The following is a 25,051-nucleotide window of genomic DNA, read 5'->3' on the forward strand; positions in this document are numbered from 1 at the left end:
ATGCAGACAAGGTTAGCGCCATCACAGCCATGCCACGACCGGCTGACAAGAAGGCTGTCTTAAGATTCCTGGGCATGGTCAACTTCCTTGGGAAGTTCATTCCCAACCTGGCTTCTCATACAACAAACATGCGCCATCTCGTAAAAAAATCGACGGAATTCAACTGGCACCAGTCGCATCAGCAGGAATGGGAGGAGCTCAAGCACAAACTGGTCACGGCACCAGTGCTGGCCTTCTTTGACGCGACTCGCCCTACAAAGATCTCAACAGACGCCAGCCAATCTGGTATTGGAGCGGTACTCCTGCAAAAAGACAGCACGTCATCATGGGCCCCGGTTGCGTATGCCTCACGAGCCATGACCCCTACCGAACAGCGCTACGCGCAAATCGAAAAAGAATGCCTGGGCTTGTTAACTGGACTGGACAAGTTCCACGACTATGTGTATGGCCTGCCACGATTCACGGTCGAAACTGACCACCGCCCCCTGGTCAACATCATTAACAAAGACCTGAACGACATGACTCCTCGCCTCCAGCGCATCTTACTCAAACTCAGGAGGTACGATTTTGAACTGATCTACACTCCGGGGAAGGAACTCATAGTGGCGGACACTCTTTCCCGAGCAGTGAGCACACCACCAGATGCGGAGGGGTTCGTGCGTCAAATTGAGGCACACGTGACTCTGACAGCAGCAAATATGCCAGCTGATGATCCTTGTCTGGCCCACATACGCGCAGAGACGGCGACTGACCCTCTGCTGCAGCGAGTGATGCGCCACATGACGGAAGGGTGGCTAAAAGGGCAGTGCCCCCAGTTTTATAATGTGCGAGATGATCTCACCAATATAGACGGGGTCCTTATGAAATCGCATAGGATCGTCATTCCACACAGTGTGCGCCAGATGATTCTTCGTCAACTACACGAAGGCCACTTGGGTGTCGAAAAATGCAGACGAAGGGCCCGGGCGGCGGTATATTGGCCGGGTATTAATGAAGACATAGCCAACATGGTGCTCAACTGCACAACCTGTCAGAGGTTTCAGCCGGCGCAACCTCCGGAAACACTTCTACCACACGAGATGGTGACGTCCCCCTGGGCGAAGGTGGGTGTTGACCTATTTCACGCGCTCGGCAGAGATTACATTGTTATTATAGACTACTTCTCAAACTACCCGGAAGTCATGCCTCTCCATGATCTGACGTCGTCCGCAGTCATTGGGGCCTGCAAGGAAACGTTTGCTCGCCATGGCATTCCAAGGACTGTCATGTCAGACAATGGACCTTGTTTTGCCAGCCGTGAATGGTCGTCCTTTGCCGCAGCATATGGTTTCACTCATGTGACATCCAGCCCTCTGCATCCACAATCGAACGGGAAGGCTGAAAAGGGTGTCCACATCGCAAAGCGGCTCCTGTGCAAGGCGGCTGATGCCGGATCGGACTTTAACCTTGCCTTGCTGGCCTATCGATCGGCCCCGTTATCCACGGGCCTCTCGCCAGCGCAGCTACTAATGGGTCGCTCCCTCAGGACGACGGTACCTTCCGTCCTGGCACCGACAACAGACCATGAGGCGGTTCTTCGGGACATGCAACTGCAGCGTGATCGCCAGAAAGGTCGGTACGACACACGAGCGACGGACCTGCCCCCCCTGTCCTCCGGAGACAAAGTACGCGTCCATCAACCGTATGGTGGCTGGTCAGCACCGGCCGAAGTCCTCCGACAAGTGGCTCCCCGCTCGTTCCTGGTTCGCATGCCGGATGGTTCCGTGCGTCGCCGCAATCGGCGCGCCCTTCGCCGACTTCCACGTTCACAGCCACACAACACGCCAGATCCTCAACAGGCTTCCGAGGATGACTTTGTGGAGCTGCCGCACATCACGCCCTTTCCATCGCCACCCATGGCCATGCCTGCACAGCAGCCGGTGGTTCTTGATCCACCCTTAAGGCGGTCAACCCGAATTCGTCGCAAACCCATTAGAATGGACTTATAATACAGTTCATATGTTTAATAAGTTGGACAATTTTACATGATAACCTGTTGTTGTTTATCGTTCCAGATGTCGTCTGACTGGACAACTGTTCAAAATTTTTTTTCTTCTTCTCTCGTTCGCATTTCTGTTATGTTATGGTACAACTGGATTCATGTGACGCACTCGACATCGCCCCATGTACATAGTTCCGTCATAGACACATGCTGCACACGACACACACACACTCTTAGATGCACTCACGTCACGATCATATTTATTACCACGTAGGCACATATCTTTGTAAAAAGGGGGGATGTCATGATATTCAAACACACACATCATGATGGACACACTAACAGGCAAATCAGAGTACACAACACCACAACCAATCACAGACAAGAACACCAACCACATAAAAAGCACGAGCACGACACCTGGAGGTCAGTAGGGCTGGGGAGAAGGAAGCATGAAAGAGCTGTTGAAACACCACAAGCAGGGAGCCCCCCACGTGCAGAGTGCAAAGACCAAGTTGTAAATAGTGAGTTTAAATAAACAAGCGTTGTACCATATGCAACTGTGTTGGCTCTTCTGTGTGTTAGAACACCCAACACCACACTATGGAGAGGCTGAAAGGGGTCAGGCGGTGAATCACTGTTTGCAGAGTACCCTGCTAGCAGTGAACACTAGCAAGCTACTTGTCTAAAGAGACAGAGCAGCGATCACAAGTAAGGTTGTTCCTTTCCTTAATAGATGCTTACATATGCTTTTGTTTGCCAGAGAGAGTTGCTGAGGAACACAGACCAATGTTCGTTGAATTGTCCTCGCCCTCTTGCAAGGTTAACTCCGTTCACTCAACACAGGCCAAAGAACCCAGATTCTTTCCTATTTGGTACGGCTCACTTTCTATGTTGCTCAGTGAGTGAAATAATTGAGTAGGCAGCAGCTTTTCAAATTTAACTTATTCAGCAATTCAGTTCAAGAATATACCAGACTGCATGACATCAAGATGCCCACAATTAAATTGTAGCTTTCTACTGCTGGGGGTCCTGTCAAATGCTGCCAGATCAAACAATTGGTTCTTACCTTCTGCTTGCTGTTTGCTGTGGTACCGTTGAATGGATTCTCCTCGCGTTACTGCCATTGTACAAATCAAACACTTTAACAGTTCTTCCTCCTCAACACCAAACTGAACCTGTTAAATTTAATAATCAGGATCAGCATTAGAATCTCTGCAGTCAGTTATTCATGTTCACCACAAACAACAGTAAATCTGTAATATCCGGCATGCGCTGGGAATGGGTGGTGTCAGTTGCTCATAAATATCGGTTAATAAAGAGTTCCATTTACCAAATGAGTACAGAGCATGAACTAATATGCAAACACTTCTAATCTTCAACAGTACATTAAAACATGAAGCGAAGTTTAAAATTATACAGTACACTGGCATGGGTTCTGGATAACATCATAATCATTTCTTTTTTTTTGATAAACAATTTTATTGAGGCATTTTGGCATAGTAAACAACAATACAAAACAGTGTACAAAGAACAATCAACATAGTGCAAAAACCAGCTCCCCTCCTACAAGGACCTGCCTAACTACCCCCCTAATCTACGTTGCCCTAACCCGCCCCCCCTCCCGCTACCCCCTCCCCCCCTCCCCCCCCGACGATTAATTTTCCGCAAAGAAGTCGATAAATGGTCGCCACCTCCGGGCGAACCCTGACAGTGACCCTCTCAGAGCGAACTTAATTTTCTCTGGACTGAGAAAGCTCGCCATATCCGATAGCCAGGCCTCCTACTTCGGGAGCTTTGAGTCCCTGTATGCCAGCAGAATTCGTCGCCGGGCTACCAGGGAAGCAAAGGCCAAAACATAATCCTCTCTCTCCTCCTGGACTCCCGGGTCCTCCGACACCCCCAAAACTGCCATCTCAGGACTCATCACCACCCTAGTTTTCAGTACCTGGGACATAATGTCTGCGAATCCCTGCCAGTACCTCCTGAGTTTTGAACATGCCCAGAACATGTGGACATGGTTCGCTGGTCCTCCCGAACATCTGGCACACCTGTCCTCCAGTCCAAAGAATTTGCTCATCCGGGCCACTGTCATGTGGGCCCGGTGGACGACCTTGAATTGAATCAGGCTGAACCTAGCGCATGTTGCGGTCGCGTTACCCCTGCTCAATGCCTCCACCCATAAGCCCTCTTCTATCTCACCTCCGAGCTCCTCTTTCCACTTATGCTTCAGCTCCTCGGCCTGCGACTTCTCTGCCCCCATAAGTTCTTTGTACATATCTGAGACCCTCCCCTCCCATCCACTGGACACGACCCTGTCCTGGAAACCCCTAAGTGGCAGGCGTGGGAAGGATGGAATCTGTCTGCGTAGAAACTCCCGCACCTGCAAGTACCTGAAATTATTCTCTCTCGCCAGCCCTAATTTCAGCCCTCGTGCTCGGGAAGCTCCCTTCCAAGAACAGATCCCCCATCCTCTCAATCCCAGCCCTCCGCCATGTTCGGAACCCAACGTCCATATTACCCGGGGCAACCGGTGATTGTCACAAATTTGGGACCAAACTGATGGCTCTCACTTCCCCCACATGCCTTCTCCATTGGCCCCAGATCCGCAAAGTCACCACCACTATAGGGCTGGTGGAGTACCGTGCCAGCGGGAGCGGCAGAGGCGCCGCAACCAGGGCTGCCAAACTGGTGCCCCTGCACGAAGCAGCCTCCATCCGCCCCCAAATCGACCCCGCACCTACCATCCACTTCCTTATCATAGCTATGTTGGCCGCCCATCATAATCACTTCTGCTTGGTAGAGATGATTTGTATTAAGGAGAACATCAAGAATTGAGGTTAGTTGAAAGTTCCGGGTGATATTGTGCCAGAAAACACGAGGGCCCATAACTTCCCGGTTCCCAACATTGCATTTAGGAGGTAACTCAATGATGCACTGGGAAATCCCTCTTGAAGGTTCCCACATACGGGTTTACCCGGCCATTGCCCAGAAGGGAACCATCTGCCAAAGTGATTCAAATCACTAACTTCAGATGGTTCTGTCAGTTTTACCGATACCCGATAATTACTCTGAAATAGTTAGAAGGAAAAAGAGCACTTCTAACTTCAGAGAAATTAGTTTTAAAATTTTGACTGAACTCCACTCAGGACGTAATGCGCACACACGACTCCCAGGTGAACCCACACATCACCCCCACCAGAACTCTCTCTCTCTTCCCCCCCCCCGAACTCTCTCTCTTTCCCCCCCCCCCCCCTCCCCCCCCCCCCCCAGGGGGTCTCCCTCAACTCCCCGGCCCCAGCAGTGGAACCTCACACCATCCCACCAAGCACACCTCACTTAGATCCCCCCCCTCCTAAATGGTGCTACTCCTCCGACTCCAATCCCGTCTTTCCTGAACCCACACCAAGCTGCCCCCTTTCCCTAGTATGATCCCCGCACCCGTCTTTCTTCTCTGCACCCGTTACTAATGTAGCCATTGGCAGGCTTCGCTGCTCCTGTCTCACCCAGACTGAGGGAGGAAGATTGGGCAAGACAGGGGCTTTGGAATTTTAATGTCAGTAAATCTATCCAGAGTGACAATCAGTTGGGGATTGCCATCCTGAGGAAGTTTTGGGCCAAAGTTTACCATAACTTCCTTCTCCATTCATTTTATACATAATGTATTAAAAGTCTTGCATATAGCCGGCATTCCCCGTTAACTCCAAATAAACATTTCAACAGGACTTGCAAAGTAAATACCATCAACATATACCACTTAACCACAGCATACAGATATTGCCCCTCATCACCCAACTGCCCTCCATGTTCCAGCAACAATTGGACACTCCCGTTCCTACGCTTCCCTCATCAACTCCCTTTGTAAAATAACCAGCTACTGAGTTTTAAAACTTGATTTTAATTGCTTCTTTAAATTATTGTATTTATTTTGAATTTTCCTGATGGCACAGTGACTCTAAAGGGCTGGCCTCCCAACCTTACTGTTTCCAAGCCATTTTTTTAGGAAGGCACAATAGGGGCGAGTGAGGCAGAAGGGTACACTGGGGAGGCTATTCCAACATCCTCCTGGCCAGCCTGCTATCTTGCATCCTTTGTAAAATGGAGTTCATCCAAAACTCTGCTGCCCTTATCTTAACTCACACTGATTCCCATTCACCCATCATCCCTGTGTACTGACCACATTATCGCTTGTTATGATAATGGCTCGATTTTAAAATCCTTTCGTTTTCAAATTGTTTCCTGCTTTTGTTTCTCAATATCTTTATTACAGTAACCCCCTTCTCCCCCCCCCCCCCCCTCCCTCCCCTCCCCCCATCCTCTGTTATCTCCACTCTCTTTCAAGCCCCTGTATTTCACTGCTCCATTATCAACCGTCATACTTTCGATACTGCTCGGCCATAAGCTCAGGAATTTCTTTGCGAAACCTCTGCCTCTTTTCTTCTACCCACTGCTTTTATGAACGCATCCTAATACCTCATATAGCTTGTCATGATATGCAAACATGCAGATAATGATATACAGACAGGCAGCTAATGAACACAGAGAACAGGACATGACCAATGAGCAGGCAGGACACTCAGGGGTACTATCTCACTATAAAAGGCACACTCTGCCTCTTTCCACTGATGAACATCTACAGAGTGAGTCAGGGTGTATTTACAGTATCACACCTCCAGCACGTGGCTAAGAGCTAGTCTGGTTCAGTCAGAGTAACCACACCTAGGTTAGCAGAGAGTCAAACTCAGAGAACTGTGCTAATTGGTTCAATAAATCAGATTGAACTAACTTCAAGGTCTGGAGTATCTTTTGGTTAAAGCTGCATCCAGTTGCAGCCTGTGTTATCCCAGAGTACATAATACATCATGCTACCAGGAGACTGCTTAATCTAGGTGGTTTACATCAGTCCGTTCCATAACTACCAGCGAATGTATCCCAGCACCATGGAGAAGATTCAGGCTCCTCACCAACCCAGGACGTCCGGCAATCTCAGTGCCAACTGGCAGACATTCAAGCAAAAGTTTCTGCTGTACATCGAAGCTTCAGACCTCGTGGGTGCGTCTGATGCAAGGAAGATCGCGCTTCTCCTCTCGACAGCGGGTGATCAAGCCATCAAACTGTTCAACTCTTTTGTCCTTGCCTTCGGTGAAGTGAAGACAAAGTTTCAGACTATCCTAGACAAGATTGACAGTCACTGTGAAGTGGACACCAATGAAATCTTCGAGCACTACATATTCAAACAGCGTCTACAAGGTAAAGATGAATCTTTCAACTCCTTCTTAACTAACCTCCACCCGCTAGCGCTGTCCTGCAACTTTGGTGATATCGCTGACTCCATGATCAGAGACCAAATCGTTTTTGGAGTTCACTCTGATCCTGAGAGAGCAGCTACTGAAAATCAAGCATATGACCCTGCCAGCCGTGATTGAAACATGCACAGTGCATGAGCATGCCAAAAATCGCTATGCCCAGTACAAATCGGCTGAAAATGAGAAACTTGCCTCCCACGAGGCAGAGAGTGTGCAGGCCATCTCCCGGATGCAGCGCCTCAGCATTGATGAAAGCAGCCATTTCGCACGCTTTTCCCAGGGCCCCACGCATGCGCGATGCAAACGGGATAACAAAGCGGCCGACACCCGCACTGCGCATGTGCGACGACGCACGGAGCGCCAGGACGCCGACGTCATGACGTGTTCGAACTGTGGCAATGCCCACTTAAAGAAACTGCCCTGCAAGAGGCAGGCGATGATTAAACTGAGGGACACCTGGGCGTCGAGAAGTGCAGACGCAGAGCCAGGCAGGCTGTCTACTGGCCCGGTATTAGCCAGGACATCTCGAACATGGTCCTCAACTGTGCGACCTGTCAACTCTTCCAGCCAGTGCAGAGCAAGGAGACGCTCCAGCAGCATGAAATCGAGACCTCCCCGTGGTCCAAGGTTGGCATCGACCTCTTTCGTGCGAATGGTCATGACTACGTGTTGATTATTGACTATTTCTCCAATTACCCTGAAGTCGTGAAGCTCTCAGACCTCACATCTTGGACCATCATCAAGGCCTGTAAGGAGACGTTCTCCAGGCATGGTATCCCACTCACTGTCATGAGTGACAATGGCCCGTGCTTCAACAGCCACGAGTGGTCTATGTTTGCCAAGTCCTACCATTTCAAACATGTCACTTCCAGCCCACACTATCCGCAGTCCAAGGGGAAGGTTGAAAAAGGGGTGCACATTGTGAAACAGCTCATCTGCAAGGCCGTGGATTCTGCTTCTGAGATCTACCTCTCGCTGCTTGCGTACAGGGCGACCCCATTGTCCACTGGCATGTCGCCGGCTCAATTCCTGATGAACAGGGACCTGCGGACGACACTTCCAGCCATACACTTGCCCAACCTGGATCACCTCCCGGTGCTGCAGAAGGTGCAGCAGCTCCGAAACCAGCAAAAGCAGGGCTATGATGCTCATGCCACCGATTTGCCAGTGTTATCCCCGGCAGACACTGTCAGGATCAAGATACCGGATGGTGGCTGGTCTGCTCCAGCTGTTGTTGTTCGACAGGCTGCGTCCCGTTCGTATGTGCAACGCAACAGACGGGCACTGCGCAAAGTTGCCTGCCCACAACCGCTTTCTTCTCTGTTTCCGTCCGTTGTTTTGCCACCGCCTGATACCTCGAACTATGAGGCCACCAGTCAGGCTTCCATCCCACCTGTCAAGGCGCCATCGTCCCCACCACCACCTCTCCGGCGGTCGACAAGGATCAGACGCAAGCCCCAGAGACTGGACTTATGAACATTTGGTTTGTTTGCTATGTTCTGTTTCCTCACATTAGACAGCTGTCTTCACATGTAAATACGTTCACATATGTCACCGCTTGTAAATATGTTAATATATGCAACCACATGTAAGTACGTTCCCATATGCCAACAAAACATTTTTTAAAAAGGAGATGTCATGATATGCAGACATGCAGATAATGATATACAGACAGGCAGCTAATGGACACAGAGAACAGGACATGACCAATGAGCAGGCAGGACACTCAGGGGTGGTATCTCACTATAAAAGGCACGAGGCGCTCACACTCCTCCTCTTTCCACTGATGAACATCTACAGAATGAGTCAGGATGTATTTACAGTATCACACCTCCAGCCTGTGGCTAAGAGCTAGTCTGGTTCAGTGAGACAGAGTAACCACACCTAGGTTAGCAGAGAGTCGAACTCATAGAGAACTGTGCTAATTGTACTACTGGTTCAATAAATCAGACTGAACTAACTTCAAAGTCTGGAGTATCTTTTGGTTAAAGCTGCATCCAGTTGCAGCCTGTGTTATCCCAGAGTACAGAACACATCATAGCTTAGCGTTAAATTTTGTTTGCTACCACACTTGAAGTGTCTTGGGATATTTTGCTGCCTTAAAAGGTGCAAAATGAATGCAAATTATTCTGCATGTGGTCAAAGGAAGGTTGCTCTGTTACACAAAATAATGCTGTGCAAATTAGCTGTCAAAGAGATTAAGATCAGTGGTGTATTATAACAGACACAAAAGCATCTGTGGCTCACAGCCATTCCTCTCTAATGGAGGCGCTGAGAACATAGATTTTTTTAAATCCACGCGTCCTGAGTATAATCACTTTGGTAAAAGGTCATTGCACTTTTGTTGTGTGTTTCTGACTTTTGTTGCGCTTGCCATGGCGCCAGTTAAGTGCGAGTGCAAATCTATTACACTGGATGCATCAATACATTGTGTTCATTTGTGGACTATTTTTGTACAGCTCACTAGATAATGACAATGTAAACACGAGAGTTAAAAGGAGGAGCTGGAAAAGTCATGTTCCAAGGGGAACGATGGAAGTCATTGGCAGTTTAAGTGCCAATTCCACAGAAATGTTGCACAGGTTTTATGCTCTGTTTGACTAGATAAAAGATAGCAATTTGTTTAACTATTAGAAAATTGATCATTTTATTTGCTATCAGGTCAGCATTTATTTACATATATTTATATATTTTTTAAGGAGTGCATGAGGAAACATTGATCAAACGCACCATTCTCCCCCGACAACTGACTCAGAGAACCCTAATCTGCAGCCTGAACGGAGGGAGAAGAAAATTAATGATTTTTTAAAAGGACCTTTGATGTGATGCTGCCTTTTATGATTAGCACTGTCGCTTCACAGCCCCAGGTTCGATTTCCGGCTTGGGTTTCCTCCGGGTGCTCCGGTTTCCTCCCACAAGTCCCGAAAGATGTGGTGTTAGGTGAATTGGACATTCTGAATTTTCCCTCTCCGACCCGAACAGGTGCCGGAATGTGGCGATTAGGGGCTTTTCACAGTAACTTCATTGCGGCACATCATTGTAACTTGTGACACAAGTAAAGATTATGATTTATGATTTCTGAAAACAGACACACTAGACCGGGGTGGGGGGGGGGATTTCCCACTGAATCCAACCCTCTCGCCACTGGGAGACTCACGGCAGGGGTTTGCCATTGATGAGACCGGAAGATCGCACTGGCAGGATCAGCCAAAACGTCCCCCCCGCCCCTCTGGACTTTGGGACTGTCGGTGAATGGGGAATGCAAGGCCTGATGAGATAAAGTATTTTGGATGACCTGGTTATAGGCCTGTGGAACAGGTACACACTACCTCTTCTCGTCTTGTTGCTGCTCTGGTGCCTCATGCGAGCTCATCCCACATGATGAGGAGGGTTGTGGGGCACACAGCAGAAGTCAACAAATTTGGATATCCACTCACCGGTGTGGGTTGGGGGTGGGAGTTAATTCACCTGGAAGGGTCCAAGCAACAGAAGTGCTGAGTATGGCAGCTGTTTTTGTAATAGCAGCTCTAGTGGCAACATTGTTCACATTGTAAGTCTGCTCTGTGTGATATGCTGAATGTGGTCACAACCACATTTTGTGTTTCCAGATTTGTACTGCATGTAAACAGTCAACGAGTTACTATAAAACTGCAGCCATTATCCTTGCACATGATGAAAATTCACCTCCTATTTGTTTTGGTTTGGTTGAATTACATATTGAATGGATACTTACTGCTGCAGCTTTGAGCCAACCCTTTGACTGATCAGTCACTTTAAGGATTCCATTGTCTTGAGGCTCATAGACGATATTGCCCAGTGACAGGATTCCTGCCAGTATTGTCATCATGTCAACCTGCTCCTATGAACGAAAATGAAGATAAAACAAGATAGTTTTTTTAAATGGCACAATGGTTATCACCATTCCACAGTCAAGAACAAAGATAGAAGCATAAACATAGAAACGGAGAAGATAGGAACAGGAGAAGGCCATTCGGCCCTTCTCCGCCATTCGTCGCGATCATGGCTGATCGTCCAACTCAATATCCTAATCCTGCTTTCTCCCCAAATCCCTTAATCCCATTCACCTCAAGCGCCGTATCTAGCCGCCTCTTGAATGTATTCAATGTCTTAGCCTCAGCTACTTCCTGTGGTAATTAATTCCACAGGCTCACCACTCTTTGGGTGAACACGTCTCCTCATCTCTGTCCTAAATGGTGTGCCCCGAATCCTCAGACTTTGACCCCTGGCTCTGGACACACCCACATGAGGAACATCCCTGCGTCCACCCTGTCTAGTCTAGTTAGAATTTTCTAAGTCTCTATGAGATCACCCCTCATTGTCTGAACTCCACGAAAAACAATCCTAACCTAGTCAGTCGCCGTTCATACGTCAGTCCCGTCATCCCCGGAATCAGCCTGGTAAACCTTTGCTGCACTCCCTCGAGAACACGAACATCCTTCCTCAGAAAAGACCAAAACTGCACACAATATTCTAGGTGTGGCCTCACCAAGGCCCTGTATAATTGCAACAACACATCCCTGCTCCTGTACTCGAAGCCTTTCGCAATGAAAGCCAACATACTATTTGCCTTCTTTTACCACCTGCTGCACCTGCATGCTTACCTTCAACAACTGGTGAACAAGGACACCCAGGTCCCACTGCACACTCCCCTCTCCCAATTGACATCTATTCAGGAAGCAATCTTCCGTCTTGTTTTTGCTTCCAAAGTGAATAATCTCATATTTATTCAAATTATTCTGCCTATTCATCCAACCTGTCCAGATCATACTGAAGGATCTCTGCATTCTCGTCACAGTTCACCACTCCAACCAACTTGGTGGTATCTGCAAATGAGATGTTACATTTTGTTCCCTCGTCCAAATCATTACTATATATTGTGAATAGCTGGGGTCCCAGCACCGATCCCTACGGCACCCCACTAGTTATTACCTGACAATTTGAAAAGGGTCCGTTTATTCCTACTTTTCTGCCAACCAGTTTTCTATCTATCTCAATACACTTCCCCCAATCCTATGTGCTTTAATCTTGCACGATAATCTCTTATGCGGAACTTTGTCAAACACTTAATATACCACATCCATTGGTTCCCCTTTGTCAACTCTACTAGTTACATCTTCAAAGAATTCCTTAGATTTGTCAAGAATAATTTCCTCTTCATAAATCCATGTGGACTCCGTCTGACCCTGCCACTGTTTTCTAAATGCTCCGCTATAAAATTCTTGACAATGGATTCAAGAATTGCCCCACTACTGACGTTAGGCTTACTGGTCAATAATTCTCTGCTTTCTCTCTACCTCCCTTTTTGAATATTGGAGAGATATTAGCTATCCTCCAATCTGCAGGGACTGTTCCAAAGTCCTGGAAGATGACCATCAATGCATCCACTATTTCTAGAGCCACTTCCTTAAGTACTCTGGGATGTAGATTATCAGGCCCTGGGGATTCATCAGCCTTCAATCCCATCAATTTCTGCAGCACCATTTCTCTACTAATATTGATTTCTCTCAACTTTTCCCTCTCATTAAATCTTGCTCCAACATTTCTGGTACCTGATTTGTGTCCCCTTTTGTGAAGACAGAACCAAAGTAGGTATTCAATTGCTCAGCCATTTCTTTGACCCCTATTATACGTACCCCTGTTTCCGTCAGTAGGGGACCTATACTCGTCTTCACATACTTATAGAAACTCTTAGTGCCAGTCTTTATGTTCCCTGCAAACTTACTTTTGTACTGTATTTTCCTTTTCTTAATCAATCCCTGGGTCCTTTTTAGCTGCATTCTAAACTTCTTCCAATCCTCAGACATATTATTTTTCTTGGCCAATCTGTACGCTTCTTCCTTGGATCGCACACTATCTCTAATTTCCTTTGTAAGCCATGGATTGGCCCTCTTACCTATTTTGCTTGTTAATGTTAAATGGTCCTGCGATTAGCTCTACTGCATAGAAGATAAGAGTAGGCCCATTCAGCCCTTCGAGCTGCTCCACCATTCAACATGATCTTAGCTGATCCTCTGTTACTCCAGTGCCTCATACCCCTTTAGAGTCCAGAAATCTACCTATTTGCTTCTTAAGTATATTCAGTGACTTGGCCTCAAAACTTTATGTGGTAGAAATTCCAAAAGTTCACCATCCTCTGAGTGAAGAAAGTTATCCTCATCTCAGTCCTAAATGGCCTACCCATATCCTGAAACTGTGACCGTTTGTTCTAACAGCGCCCCCCCCCCCCCCCCAACCCGAGGAAACAACATCCCTGCATCCAGTCTGTCCAATGCTATTAGAATTTTATACGTTTCAATTAAATTCCCCCTCAGCCCCCACTCCCAATTTTTCTAAATTCCTGTGATTTCAGGCCCAATCTCTCCTGCCATCCCAGGCATCAGTCTGGTGATCCTTCACTGCACTCTCTCTATGGCAAGTATGTCCTTTCTCAGGTAATGAGACCAAAACTGCACGCATACTCCAGGAGTGGTCTCATCAAGCACATTGGCACTGACTTTAATACCCTGTGTAAAATGAAGCAAAGTGAGTTCATTTTCCTAATGGTCCATTATAAACGTTCTTTCTGCTGCAATAATGAAAAGAAACATCGGTTTTCAGTAGATCTTCACTTTAATAAACATTAAATATACTTCTGCTCAAAGGTCAATTTGCTGTTTTAGGAAATTGTGGAAATAAGAAAAGGCAATTTGGGCCAACAAACCAGTGCCTGAATTAAATAATCAAACATTTCAATCTATTCCCTCTTTCTCCACAAATCAACAAGGTGTCTTTTGGACAAATTATTTAAATGGCTTCAAAGCTGTAAATAGGAATCATGATAGTCTTCAATGGATGTAGACTGTGGAGGAGAGCATTCCTCCCTTCCTCCCAGCCCCCCCTCCCTCCCCCACTTGTCTGCCTTTCTTACATACATACTCTTCAAAAAGAAGAAATCATTTATTTTGAGCATTTGTCCCATTTTGGGTAGAGTTTCAATAACCAGATTTTAGTGGCTTAACACAGCTTGTGAATATTACATCCAAATGCATCGAGCACAGTGAACAAAGAGCATCATCATCCTGTATCATTAAACTTCACCCCTTGTAATCTGAAAACCGCAACTCAAAATACCTGTTAATTCAATACTTGAAAATAAAATAAATATTTCTACTCAAAGCATTTTATTTAAAATTACTTATTCAAATTTTCTCTTCTATATGTAGCAGAACACAAGCCAACCAATTTACTCATCGTTTTACAGCCAGTAGATTAGGCTTTGGATTCTTTTCATGAACTTTCTCCTTTCATATGGTGGTGGTAGGGGGAAGGAGGTCTTCCACTCTCTCACACTTACCTATTGGATGAAAATACCCTCAATAGATTATTCAGATGTCAGATAACTGGTCTTCTACTCTTCAGAACGACAATGGAATTTGGGGACGGGGATTTAGGGTGGGGGGCGGTGATCTGTTGCCATCATATCAGAGTATGCCAATGGATGTCGGCCCAGTATTCAGAGATCTCTGCTCTGTATGGCTCTCTGGAATGGGGCTTTAATTCAACTTTCTAAACCTGATTGACGGAAACAACACCACACCTAAACCTACAAATTCATGAAGATCAGTATGGCAAGTACCTTTTTAAAAAAATATTTAATTGATTTGAAAACAAAAATTTAATGTGCATCCACAATACTTTATCTGGTGATTGCTGATTTTTGAATGTAGCACAAACACTCTACTGGCTATACAATTTTCCATCAACGGGTGGTACATTAATATTGAAGGATTAGACATTCCAGGCTGCTCTCGTGTACCGATACCAAAAGCACAATCAGAAACTTTGGAATTAACTAGAAAGAGGTTATTTTATTCCCCATTCCTCTCAGCTTAAAACTGGTACACAATTTGTAAGGTTTTCGGGCAATCCGGCCTTTTTTGGACTGCCCAGGAATAAAACCCAGAGACTGTAAACTGGACACTTGTCAGCCAAAAGAACGTAACCAGATTTCCCAGCAGGCTTGGTCCGCTGAGCCAAGTAGGGGCATAGGTATTTACAAACCCCCCCCAGGAGCTACAAGGAAGAAGGAGCCAGACAACTAGATAAGATTAAAACACAGACAAAGGGGCACGGGAATACACAGGGGGCCTGCCTGCAAGCAGGACAATGGGATGGTCATAGCCCCATGCAGATGTAAATGACTTGGCCTCCACCAGAGCAGAATCCAATCAACACCCCATCAACATAGCAGCGATCTCCGGAGCAGATGGAAGACTTTGAAAATCTTCACAAGGGAGCTCAACCTCATTATCTCAAAAAGCAGACTGGAGGCGGACCTAGGGGAGGTACTCCCATCTTGACAGGTCTGACCGGCTCAAAGGGGGCAGGACCAGCGGGAACTTTAAACCTTATGGATTCAATGCAAAAGGGGCTGGCCGAACACAGGAAAAAGCCAGGTAAAACGGATATAAAAGGGGCTGTGTTTCGATTGAGGGGCTCTTGGCTGGACCTCTCCACCTTTGACTTGACCTCCTGCAGCCTGTGACTGTAAGTACCCTGCAGCAGCTTGCAAAACTCCCTTGACCTTGATAGTGGTTGAGGCTTTGGGGAAGGGGGCTTGATTTGTGTTTTGTGCCCTTGCTAAAATTGTGTAACAATAAGATTTTACGTTGTGTCCGTTATAGTACTTTCTGAATAGACTTAGTTTGTGTTAGAGTTTAAGATTTTATTATAATTTCTTCTGTTTGATGATTTTGACCTGGGTTTTGCAATAAACCTTGATTTGCTGATAATTGGAGTCGTTTCAATTCTTCAATCTCTCACCAGCGATCTCTGACCAAGTCATTGTTAAGATATTCCTCACCTTAATTCCGGGGTCGAGAATCTAGGGTCATCTTGAACGATTCGAACCCGTTCACTCAGGACAGGCTGCTGGTTAGGTAATAAACAGCAGTGTCCTATTCTCTCTCTTGGGTAAGCTACTCCAGCGAAGTAGGAACCGGGTGGGTGTTGCACCACCGGCAAGAGAGAGAATCACCTGGGCATTGGTGGGGGTCTGGATATCTGTGTGATATAAGCCTCAGGCTTCCGGTTAGGGATAAACGGCAGGCTTGATTCAGTGCTCTCTTCCGTGGAGGTGTCCCAGTGCGGCATCCCCTGGCCTCTGAAGTTTCAGTGCCAGCTGGAGAGACACACACACAGATACTCAAACCCCAGATATCGGCCCAGTAGTGGAGTAGCAGAGATGGAACCCTCTACAAATTCAAGGACCAAAAATGGGCATCAGGAGCGAGGGGGAAATGTGTAAAACATGGGCCAGAATTTGACCCTGTTGAGGACTCCCAGGGCAACTCACTCCCCACTGTAGAACCACTGGGCCACTGCCACATCTGGTGGGTCTGTCAGTGGGACAGACATCAGACCCAGGGATGGTAATGGTGGTGTCTGGGACATTGTCTGTAAGTTATGAGTCTGTGAGAATATCTAAGTCAGGCAGTTGCTTGACTAGACTGCGAGACCGCTCTGCCAATTTTGGCACGAGCCCCCAAACGTTAGTGAGGAGGACATAGCAGGGTCCTGAAGTACAGTTGTTTTCATTTTTAAAAAAAATCATTTGACATAAGTGTAAAGAAAACCCTATTTCTTTTTTTATATAAATTTTGAGTACCCAATTTATTTTTTTAAATTAAGGGGCAATTTAGCCTGGCCAATCCACCTACCCTGCACATCCTTTGGGCTGTGGGGGCGAAACCCACGCAAATACAGGGAGAATGTAGAAACTCCACACAGACAGTGACCAAGAGCCGGGATAGAACCTGGGATCTCGGCGCTGTGAGGCAGAAGTGCTAACCATTGCACCACCGTGCTGCCTGTAGAAAACCCTATTTCCCTTGTTTGAGGGGTCCATAACCTGAGATCATAGATTTAGAGGAAATGGTAGGTTTTGAAGGGATTCCCTGGGAAATCTATTCACCCAGAGACTGGTGGGGATTTAGAAAGGAATGTAAAGGCAGAAACATTCATTATATTTAAGTTACCTGGGAATGCACTTGAAGTGCCATAACCTGCAAGGTACTGGATAAAGAACTTGAAAGCAGGATTAGGTTGGATGGGTATTCATCGGCTGGTATGGGCACGATGGCCTCCTTCTATGTTGTGAATTTGTATTTCTATTTGATAGAGGTGTACAAGATTATATGACAGGTTTAAATAGGGTAGGCAAAAAACAGCAGTTCCCATTAGCTGATGGTACAAAGACAAGTGGACTGAGATTTCAAGTTTCAGGCAAGAGATACCGAGGGGATGTGACGAAGAACTTTAATGCAGTAAGTGCTAATGACGTTGATGGTGAAATTAGGGTTTCAAAAGGAAATCGGATGGGTAACTTTATGACAAACATGCAGGGTTACGGAGATAGAGCAGCCGAATGGACTTGACGGTTGAATTGCCTCCTTCTGTGCAATTATGACTCGATGACATTCACCTTCAAATATTTACATAATATTCAACAAAGCCTCTACCTATCTATCCTAACATCTTTCTCGTGGCTTGTCATCCATTTTTCTGTAAAGCAGCTCAAGGGCATTTTTAAAGCATAAGATAAATATAAATTGCTATTTGATAGACACACAAGTATGAAAACAGATTTCAAAATTCAGCATTACACAATATCTCGGATTTAGATAGAGTCAATTCCTTTGGTCCCAAAATATGCACATTTCAACAATCGAGCATCAGTTCTGAAGTTTCTGGAAGTGCAGCTGATTTACCTGCTCCAGAAATCCAACCATATCCAAGGCATTGCAAACTTCGTGATATTTCTTGTTCCACTGCTGGATGGTTTCATCAGTACCATATTTGTGATTTAAGTACCTGGAAAAGTTTGGATTGGGGGGGGGAAAAAAGGAAAAAAAGAAATACTACAGATCATTTCCATATTGCACCTTGTGCCATTCACATAGCAATTCAAATAAAAGTGCATGAAAAAGCCTTTCAATGTACCTTTAACTGAATAAATGGTGCACTTTATAGCAAACAAGAACAAGAGGAAACATGATAATACATCCCTGAGAAAACAGAAGCAAACAAATAGAATGCAGGGTTCAGGAGCTTATCGAAAACCTTCCTAATAAACAAAGAAAGTGGAATTTATGAACATAAAAAATATTTGGAAATTTCAAGTGAATCATAGTTATTTTGAATTTTTAATTTGAAACACAATTTAGCCCAAGTTCCAATGATAAGAGGTTCCAATCGATTGCCATTGGCAAATCTTAAGAAATGTTTAGGGAATAACCAATGAGGAATAACCCTTGGTGAACAACTTGAACCTTGATGAGTGCAATTAACTCTTGATTCAAAGGCAGTGACTTAGCTTGCAAAGATGATCTCCTTGGCATTTCTTTGCGGAAAAATACTTTTTCGGAAGATTGTATTTTTCATTGAAAAGTGCAAAGGCAATAAATAGGTTCTTAAAAAACAGATCAACTTGTGGGTTCCATGAAGTATTGATTGAGGGAGGTTTATTGGTCTTATTGCAGGACACCAGGGAGAAATTAGATCATGGAAAATAAACATTTCCATCAGTTTTCACCACATAAGCTTAATTCTGCTCGAGCATTTGGAACGTTATTTCAAGTAAACAAGGAAGAAACTAAACAAAAAGGCACAATTCAGGAAATTTTTTAAAAGTCAAAAGGAATTAAACATTTAGTTTTTGAAATATTAATAGGTTATGAAATCTTAAGATTCTGAATGATTGGTTCATAGAATAGAACATAGAATTTACAGTGCAGAAGGAGGCCATTCAGTCCATCGTGTCTGCACTAGCCCTTGGAAAAAGCACCCCACTTAAGCCCACCACCCCCCCCCACCCTATCCCAATAACCCCACCTAACCTTTTTGGACACTAAGGGCAATTTAACATGGCCAATCCACCTAACCTGCACATCTTTGGGTGGTGGGAGGAAATCAGAGCACCCGGAGGAAACCCACGCAGACACGGGGAGAACGTGCAGACTCCGCACAGACAGTGACCCCAGTCGGGAATCGAACCTGGGAACCCGGTGCTGTGAAGCAACCATGCTGACCACTGTGCTACCATGCTGCCCTTCAATTAGGAAAGTGCATTTCCAGATTGAACCGGAGTTGGAGTGATTTGTTTCTATCATAAATGGATTCTAGCCATGGCTGTGACATTACCCTCCTGCTACACAAGTTGCTAGCCTAATAGTGCCCATTCTCAGAGCCAACATGTTATATGTTCACACCAAGGGGCGATTCATATTTCACTGTGAATTTAGTTGCAACAACAATTCAACATGATCATTTTTTTGCAGTCACTCAAAGTCACAGGAGCTGATTATACCGTGGCATCTAAAAACAGGCACAAGAAACTGGTCCTGATAACAACTGCAAGGTTGGAAGGGAGCAAGACAAGGGTGTATGGTCAGGATGAAAGTTTCTTTTGTATCTATAAGTGGCCTCCTACATACTGGATGACTAGTAATTGGCCATGCACCATTTGATTGGATGTGCAGAGATGGCGGGAGTGTGGCCGAGCAGACCCTTGCAGTTTCCATTCCATCTCCCTCACATAAAGGCAGTCCAATGTGTGCCACACCATATGCAAACTTGTTAATAACATAGATTGTGTCCAGAAGACCATTGTATTTTAGTGTCCTATTAGTTAGTGAGGATGTGGCAATCACAATTTTGCATGGATACCATGTAGCTTTAACAACTCTTGTTCCAACCACTGAAACCACTTCCTTAAAAATAAGGAACAGTTTCCTTCAAGGATAGGAGTTGCAAATAAACTTCAGCAATAAACTTGATTTATGATCAAGTGGGGCAACCTACTTAGTCCTCTGCTTACAACCCCCCAACAATTTTACCCACACTGCAAGATATCTTTCAGATTCAGACTCCGATTACTTCAACCTAGACCAAATCATTGAACTTTATCTCAGAGTGGTAACACTGGAATTGTGAGCAACTATGGAAAGAAACAATTAAAATGACTACATTTACTGGAATGGGACCTGCGCCTTTGAGAGTTCTATTTGAATAATAACCTACAATTTGACAGTAAGAACCAAGTCAAGTCAACATGCGCTGAGCTGCTGAAATAAATATTACCTGTAGAACTTGGGGTCCAAAAGACCGTAGACTTCCTGGTCAACGGCAGATATTCCAGCAAACATATAGTAGAAAATATGGAAGTTCCTCTCGCCTTCATCCTGATGTACAACGCGGGATTTCTCCAAAAGGTATTCATTGATTTTAGCCCCTTTCACTGAGTAAAAGTGAAGCATCAGGTTACACATATTGTATTCCAGGCATTGTCAAAGTCGGGGACTCGACCCATGGGTGGGTCACAGCAGTCGGCTTTTAATAATGCCGGCTGCAAGTGGCCTTCAAAATGGCTGCGAACATGTGAAAAAATGCGGCCGCACTGTGCATGCATGCCAGATCATCGGTGCGCAGGCACAGTGCAGCTGCTTTTTTTTTTTTTTAAACGGTCGCAGCTATTTTTTTTACAAGTTCGGGTGAGGTTTATTCATTTCATTTTATTCATTTTATTTTTATTTTTTCATTTATTTTATTCATTTTTTTTTACAAGTTCGGGAGGGGTTTTATTTGATAAAATTTTACAGGAAAAAAATTGCAGAACATTGGACAGATGGAGACTCCATACTTTCCGACACCGGAAGGCTTCACCTTCATCCAACAGGATACATAGGAGGAGTGTGTATGAGGGCCAAAGGGACCCAAAACCATTTCCTCCATTTTTGTCAGCAGCAAACAAGGTAAGAGAAAATGGTGGGTCGCACAGGTCGGCCGGCGTGGGTTGCGAAGGCCGGCCGGCGTGGGCCGCGAAGGTCGGCCGGCGTGGGCCGCGAAGGTCGGCCGGCGTGGGCCGCGAAGGTCGGCCGGCGTGGGCCGCGAAGGTCGGCCGGCGTGGGTCGCGAAGGTCGGCCGGCGTGGGTCGCGAAAGTCGGCCGGTGAGGGCCGCGAAGGTCGGCCGGCGAGGGCCGCGAAGGTCGGCCGGCGTGGGCCGCGAAGGTCGGCCGGCGTGGGCCGCGAAGGTCGGCCGGCTGGTTAAAATGGGTCCCTGGAAAAAAGTTTGATAAACACTGTTGTATTCAACTCACTGGATGGAGTCAGATAGTGTTACTATCTAATCTTAAATCTGGCTTTTAGGAGAACCCTGACCAGCTCAGAATTTTCTCAATTAACTCATCTGCTCAGCAGTGACTCAAGGAGGGTACAATAGAAATAGAAATGTGCAGAAAAAGAACCTCATAATGGCCACAGTAAGTATGTGTGGCCAAGAGATGAGGTCCATTTTAGGACCATTTGTTGTACGAGTACACATCAGCAAGCTGTTGAGACCTAATCTGGATAAATCTATGCAACATACTATCAGGACAGTGGTAAGTTTCCATCAGGATATTTGCTTGCGGAGTTGTGTAGCAGCAACTGGAAAGAATCCAGAATCCACTTATGTTAGCTGGTTGATCATTGGTACTGTTGGCAATGCTTGGCTCATGTATTCATATAACCAGGTTTGCCACAGGGAGATCAACTCTCTTTTGCAAATTCATTCTTCAGACATAAAATGGCTTTATTGCCAATCCCCAGTTACCTCTGAGAATGTGGTGGGGGGCCTTCATCTTGAATCTATAAAAGTGAGTGGTTTGCTCAACCATTTTGGATTTGAGCACAGAACTAGGACAGAGTAGGACAGAACATCTGGAAGGTTGAAATGAAAAAAGAAGAAAATGATGGAAAGACTCCGTATTTTCTGTTTTTAATTTCATATTTCCATCATCCGCTGTATTTTGTTTTTCCATCTGGGCATGTGACCCAACAGCCGAAAATGGAATTAGAAAGAAATGCACTGCAACCAAGTACAGGTGCCATCTTTAGACCTGAGGCATGGGAGGTACATCTGTGTCTTTACCTGCAGTATAGTGAAATCTCAGTTGAATATATTTCCCAAACCTACTGCTGTTATCATTCATCACAGTCTGGGCATTTCCAAATGCTTCCAGAAGTGGATTCACCTGCAACAAGGGGACAAAAAAACAAAGTTTTTAAAATTAAAATCTTAAATATTAAATACAAAGGAAGATTAAGAACATCCATTTACTTCCTCCTCCAAACTATAGAAACAGTTAGACAGTAGATAATGGTGGCCTCTCCTTGCACACAAGGGGCGAAATTCTCCGGAAACGGCGCGATGTCTGCCGACTGGCACCCAAAACGGCGCAAATCAGACGGGCATCGCGCCGCCCCAAAGGTGCGGAATGCACCGCATCTTTGGGGGCCGAGCCCCAACCTTGAGGGGCTAGGTCGGCGCCGGACGAATTTCCGCCCCGCCAGCTGGTGGAAAAGGCCTTTGGTGCCCCGCCAGCTGGCGCGGAAATGACATCTCCGGGCGGCGCATGCGCAGGAGCGTTAGCGCCCACTGACAGCTTCCCACGCGTGTGCAGTGGAGGGAGTCTCTTCTGCCTCCGCCATGGTGGAGACCGTGGCGGAGGCGGAAGGGAAAGAGTGCCCCCACGGCACAGGCCCGCCCGTGGATCGGTGGGCCCCGATCGCGGGCCAGGCCACCGTGGGGGCACCCCCCGGGGCCAAATCGCCCTGCGCCCCCCCCCCCAGGACCCCGGAGCCCGCCCGTGCCGCCGGTAAGGTAGGTGGTTTAATTTACGCCGGCGGGACAGGCATTTTAGCGGCGGGACTTCGGCCCATTCGGGCCGGAGAATCGTGCGGGGGGGGGCCCGCCAACCGGCGCGGCGCGATTCCCACCCCCGCCGAATTTCCGGTGCCGGAGACTTCGGCAACCAGCGGGGGCGGGATTCACACCAGCCCCCGCCGATTCTCCGACCCGCCAGGGGGTCGGAGAATTTCGCCCAAGGTCTCAACCGGATGTAGTGATGGGCAGCATACTGAGCTGTTGACCACCTCACTGAATGCAGTTCAGGCAAATCCACTCTTGTAGATCTTGAGTGTTACATTGACCTTGGCATCCCCTGGCAGTGCCATCCTCACTTTGCTCTGTGGCTGCAAATTCCCTTCTAGGAAGTGGCACAGTTTGAACCATCTACTTGGTGAAGTGAAACCGCTGGTACGGTGCCTGGTTGCATTCCAGGTACAAGAGAGATATGCGTGGGCCCTCCTAGGGCAGAACCACCAGCTGAATGTCATTCTCCTCCTCCCTCCATGATAAGTTTCCCCTCTCTACCACCTCTGCTCAACTCCCCGTCAGACTGCAGCCCATGAGGGGCTGCAACAATAGCCCCCATGACTGGAAACAAAGTTTCTGCTCAGGTCTTTCAAAGTCACATCACTTCTTCCAAAGGTCCAGCATCACTCCCTTCTGACTATCAATTAATGGTTCTAATAACACAGGACCCTGTACTTCCACTAACTCTGTAGCAACAAAAAAGTAGTCAAAGGTACCTCACCTAAAAGATCAATGGCCATCTCTATAATTAGCACTACTGGGTGGGCCCTCATGATTGTTTAAGTGACAGTGTTGACAGGAATAGCACAGTCCAAAGTGGCAAATCGGATGGTGAATCAATGCTGGACACCAACTGATGTAATGACCTGTCACATCTGCCTATTTCCAGTGCACGCATGTGTCATCTGCGTGATCAAAACATAGCAATCATAGCAATGGAAGTCATCAGGCATGGACTCCCCAGCATTTGGGGTGGCACAGTAATTAGCACTCCTGCCTCTCAGCGCCAAGGACCAGGTTCGGTTCCGACCTTGGGTGATTGTTTGTGTGCAGTTTGTAAATTCTCCCCGAGACTGCATGGGTTTCCTCCGTATGCACCAGTTTCCTCTCAACATTCCAAAGATGTGGTGAGGTGGGTTGGCCATGCTAAATTGCTCCCTTAGTGTCCAGAAGGTTAGGTGGGGCTACTTGGATCAGGTGGGGGTGTGGGCCTAGGATGGGCTCTTTCAGAGGGTCAGTGCAAATTCGATGGGCTGAATGGCCTCCTTATGCACTGTAGTGACTCTATGATTCTATTTTTTTCAGGTCCCACAACCCCAAAACTTGCGGTGCTATGGAGTTGAATTTTACGTCCAGAATATCCCTCAATTATTGAAAGGATCAGAGCTCCAAATTATTTATATCAATGTACACAAGGGACAGAAATCAGAACCTTAAAAAATATGTACTTGGGATGTGCAGTATTTAGTGCTCATAGTCAACAAGCAGACTACTCAGTTATAACAGATGGATGGTCACATTAGGACACATCAAGTTAACAGGCAGAGCTTGCAGCTACAGTTCCTGGATCAACTTGGAACTTTCCTTTAACATCAGCAAAAATGGCTTTTGGCTTTTAATGGAAATGCCATTATCTATAAAAATAGAAGAAAACAAAATTGTAATCTGGTTACACTTGATGAAGGGCCAAAAGCTGTAATGCAGTCTTCATGCCAAGAAGCAAATGTAGACCTGCGGTTGGACATCAATGGTTTGAAGCTATGCCGTTAAAGGTAGTGTGACTAATCGGCACAAGTCAGAAGATGAATGTTATTCATAAACATGATAATTGTACAGTTTTTTTCTCCAATGTAACAGTTTCTTCTGATCATCACAGAATGGATGGGCTTCATCTGAGCTGAAATGGAACTAATCTCCTGGCTGAGAGAGTAGTGTAGTGGGGGTGGATTTAAACATGTATGGCAGGGCAGAGAGGGGGGGTTGGGGGGGCGGGGGAGGGGGAATGGAGTT

At 46.4% G+C, this 25,051-nt stretch overlaps 1 protein-coding gene across 3 annotated transcripts in view; it reads right to left on the minus strand.

The window, feature by feature from the left end:
* LOC140409085 (myosin-IIIb) overlaps window positions 1-25,051 on the minus strand; it is a 250,058-nt gene that overhangs the window by 135,436 nt on the left and 89,571 nt on the right. For all 3 annotated transcript variants that reach the window (XM_072497187.1, XM_072497186.1, XM_072497184.1), the window contains exons 5-9: window positions 22,256-22,358; window positions 20,428-20,584; window positions 18,057-18,159; window positions 11,021-11,146; window positions 3,051-3,159 (exon numbers count right to left, since the gene is read on the minus strand). In XM_072497187.1, the coding sequence (XP_072353288.1) occupies window positions 3,051-3,159; window positions 11,021-11,146; window positions 18,057-18,159; window positions 20,428-20,584; window positions 22,256-22,358 (598 nt within the window). The remainder of the gene's footprint in view (window positions 1-3,050; window positions 3,160-11,020; window positions 11,147-18,056; window positions 18,160-20,427; window positions 20,585-22,255; window positions 22,359-25,051) is intronic.

This window comes from Scyliorhinus torazame, chromosome 3 (assembly GCF_047496885.1).
Source record: "Scyliorhinus torazame isolate Kashiwa2021f chromosome 3, sScyTor2.1, whole genome shotgun sequence".
Taxonomy (NCBI): Eukaryota; Metazoa; Chordata; class Chondrichthyes; order Carcharhiniformes; family Scyliorhinidae; genus Scyliorhinus; species Scyliorhinus torazame.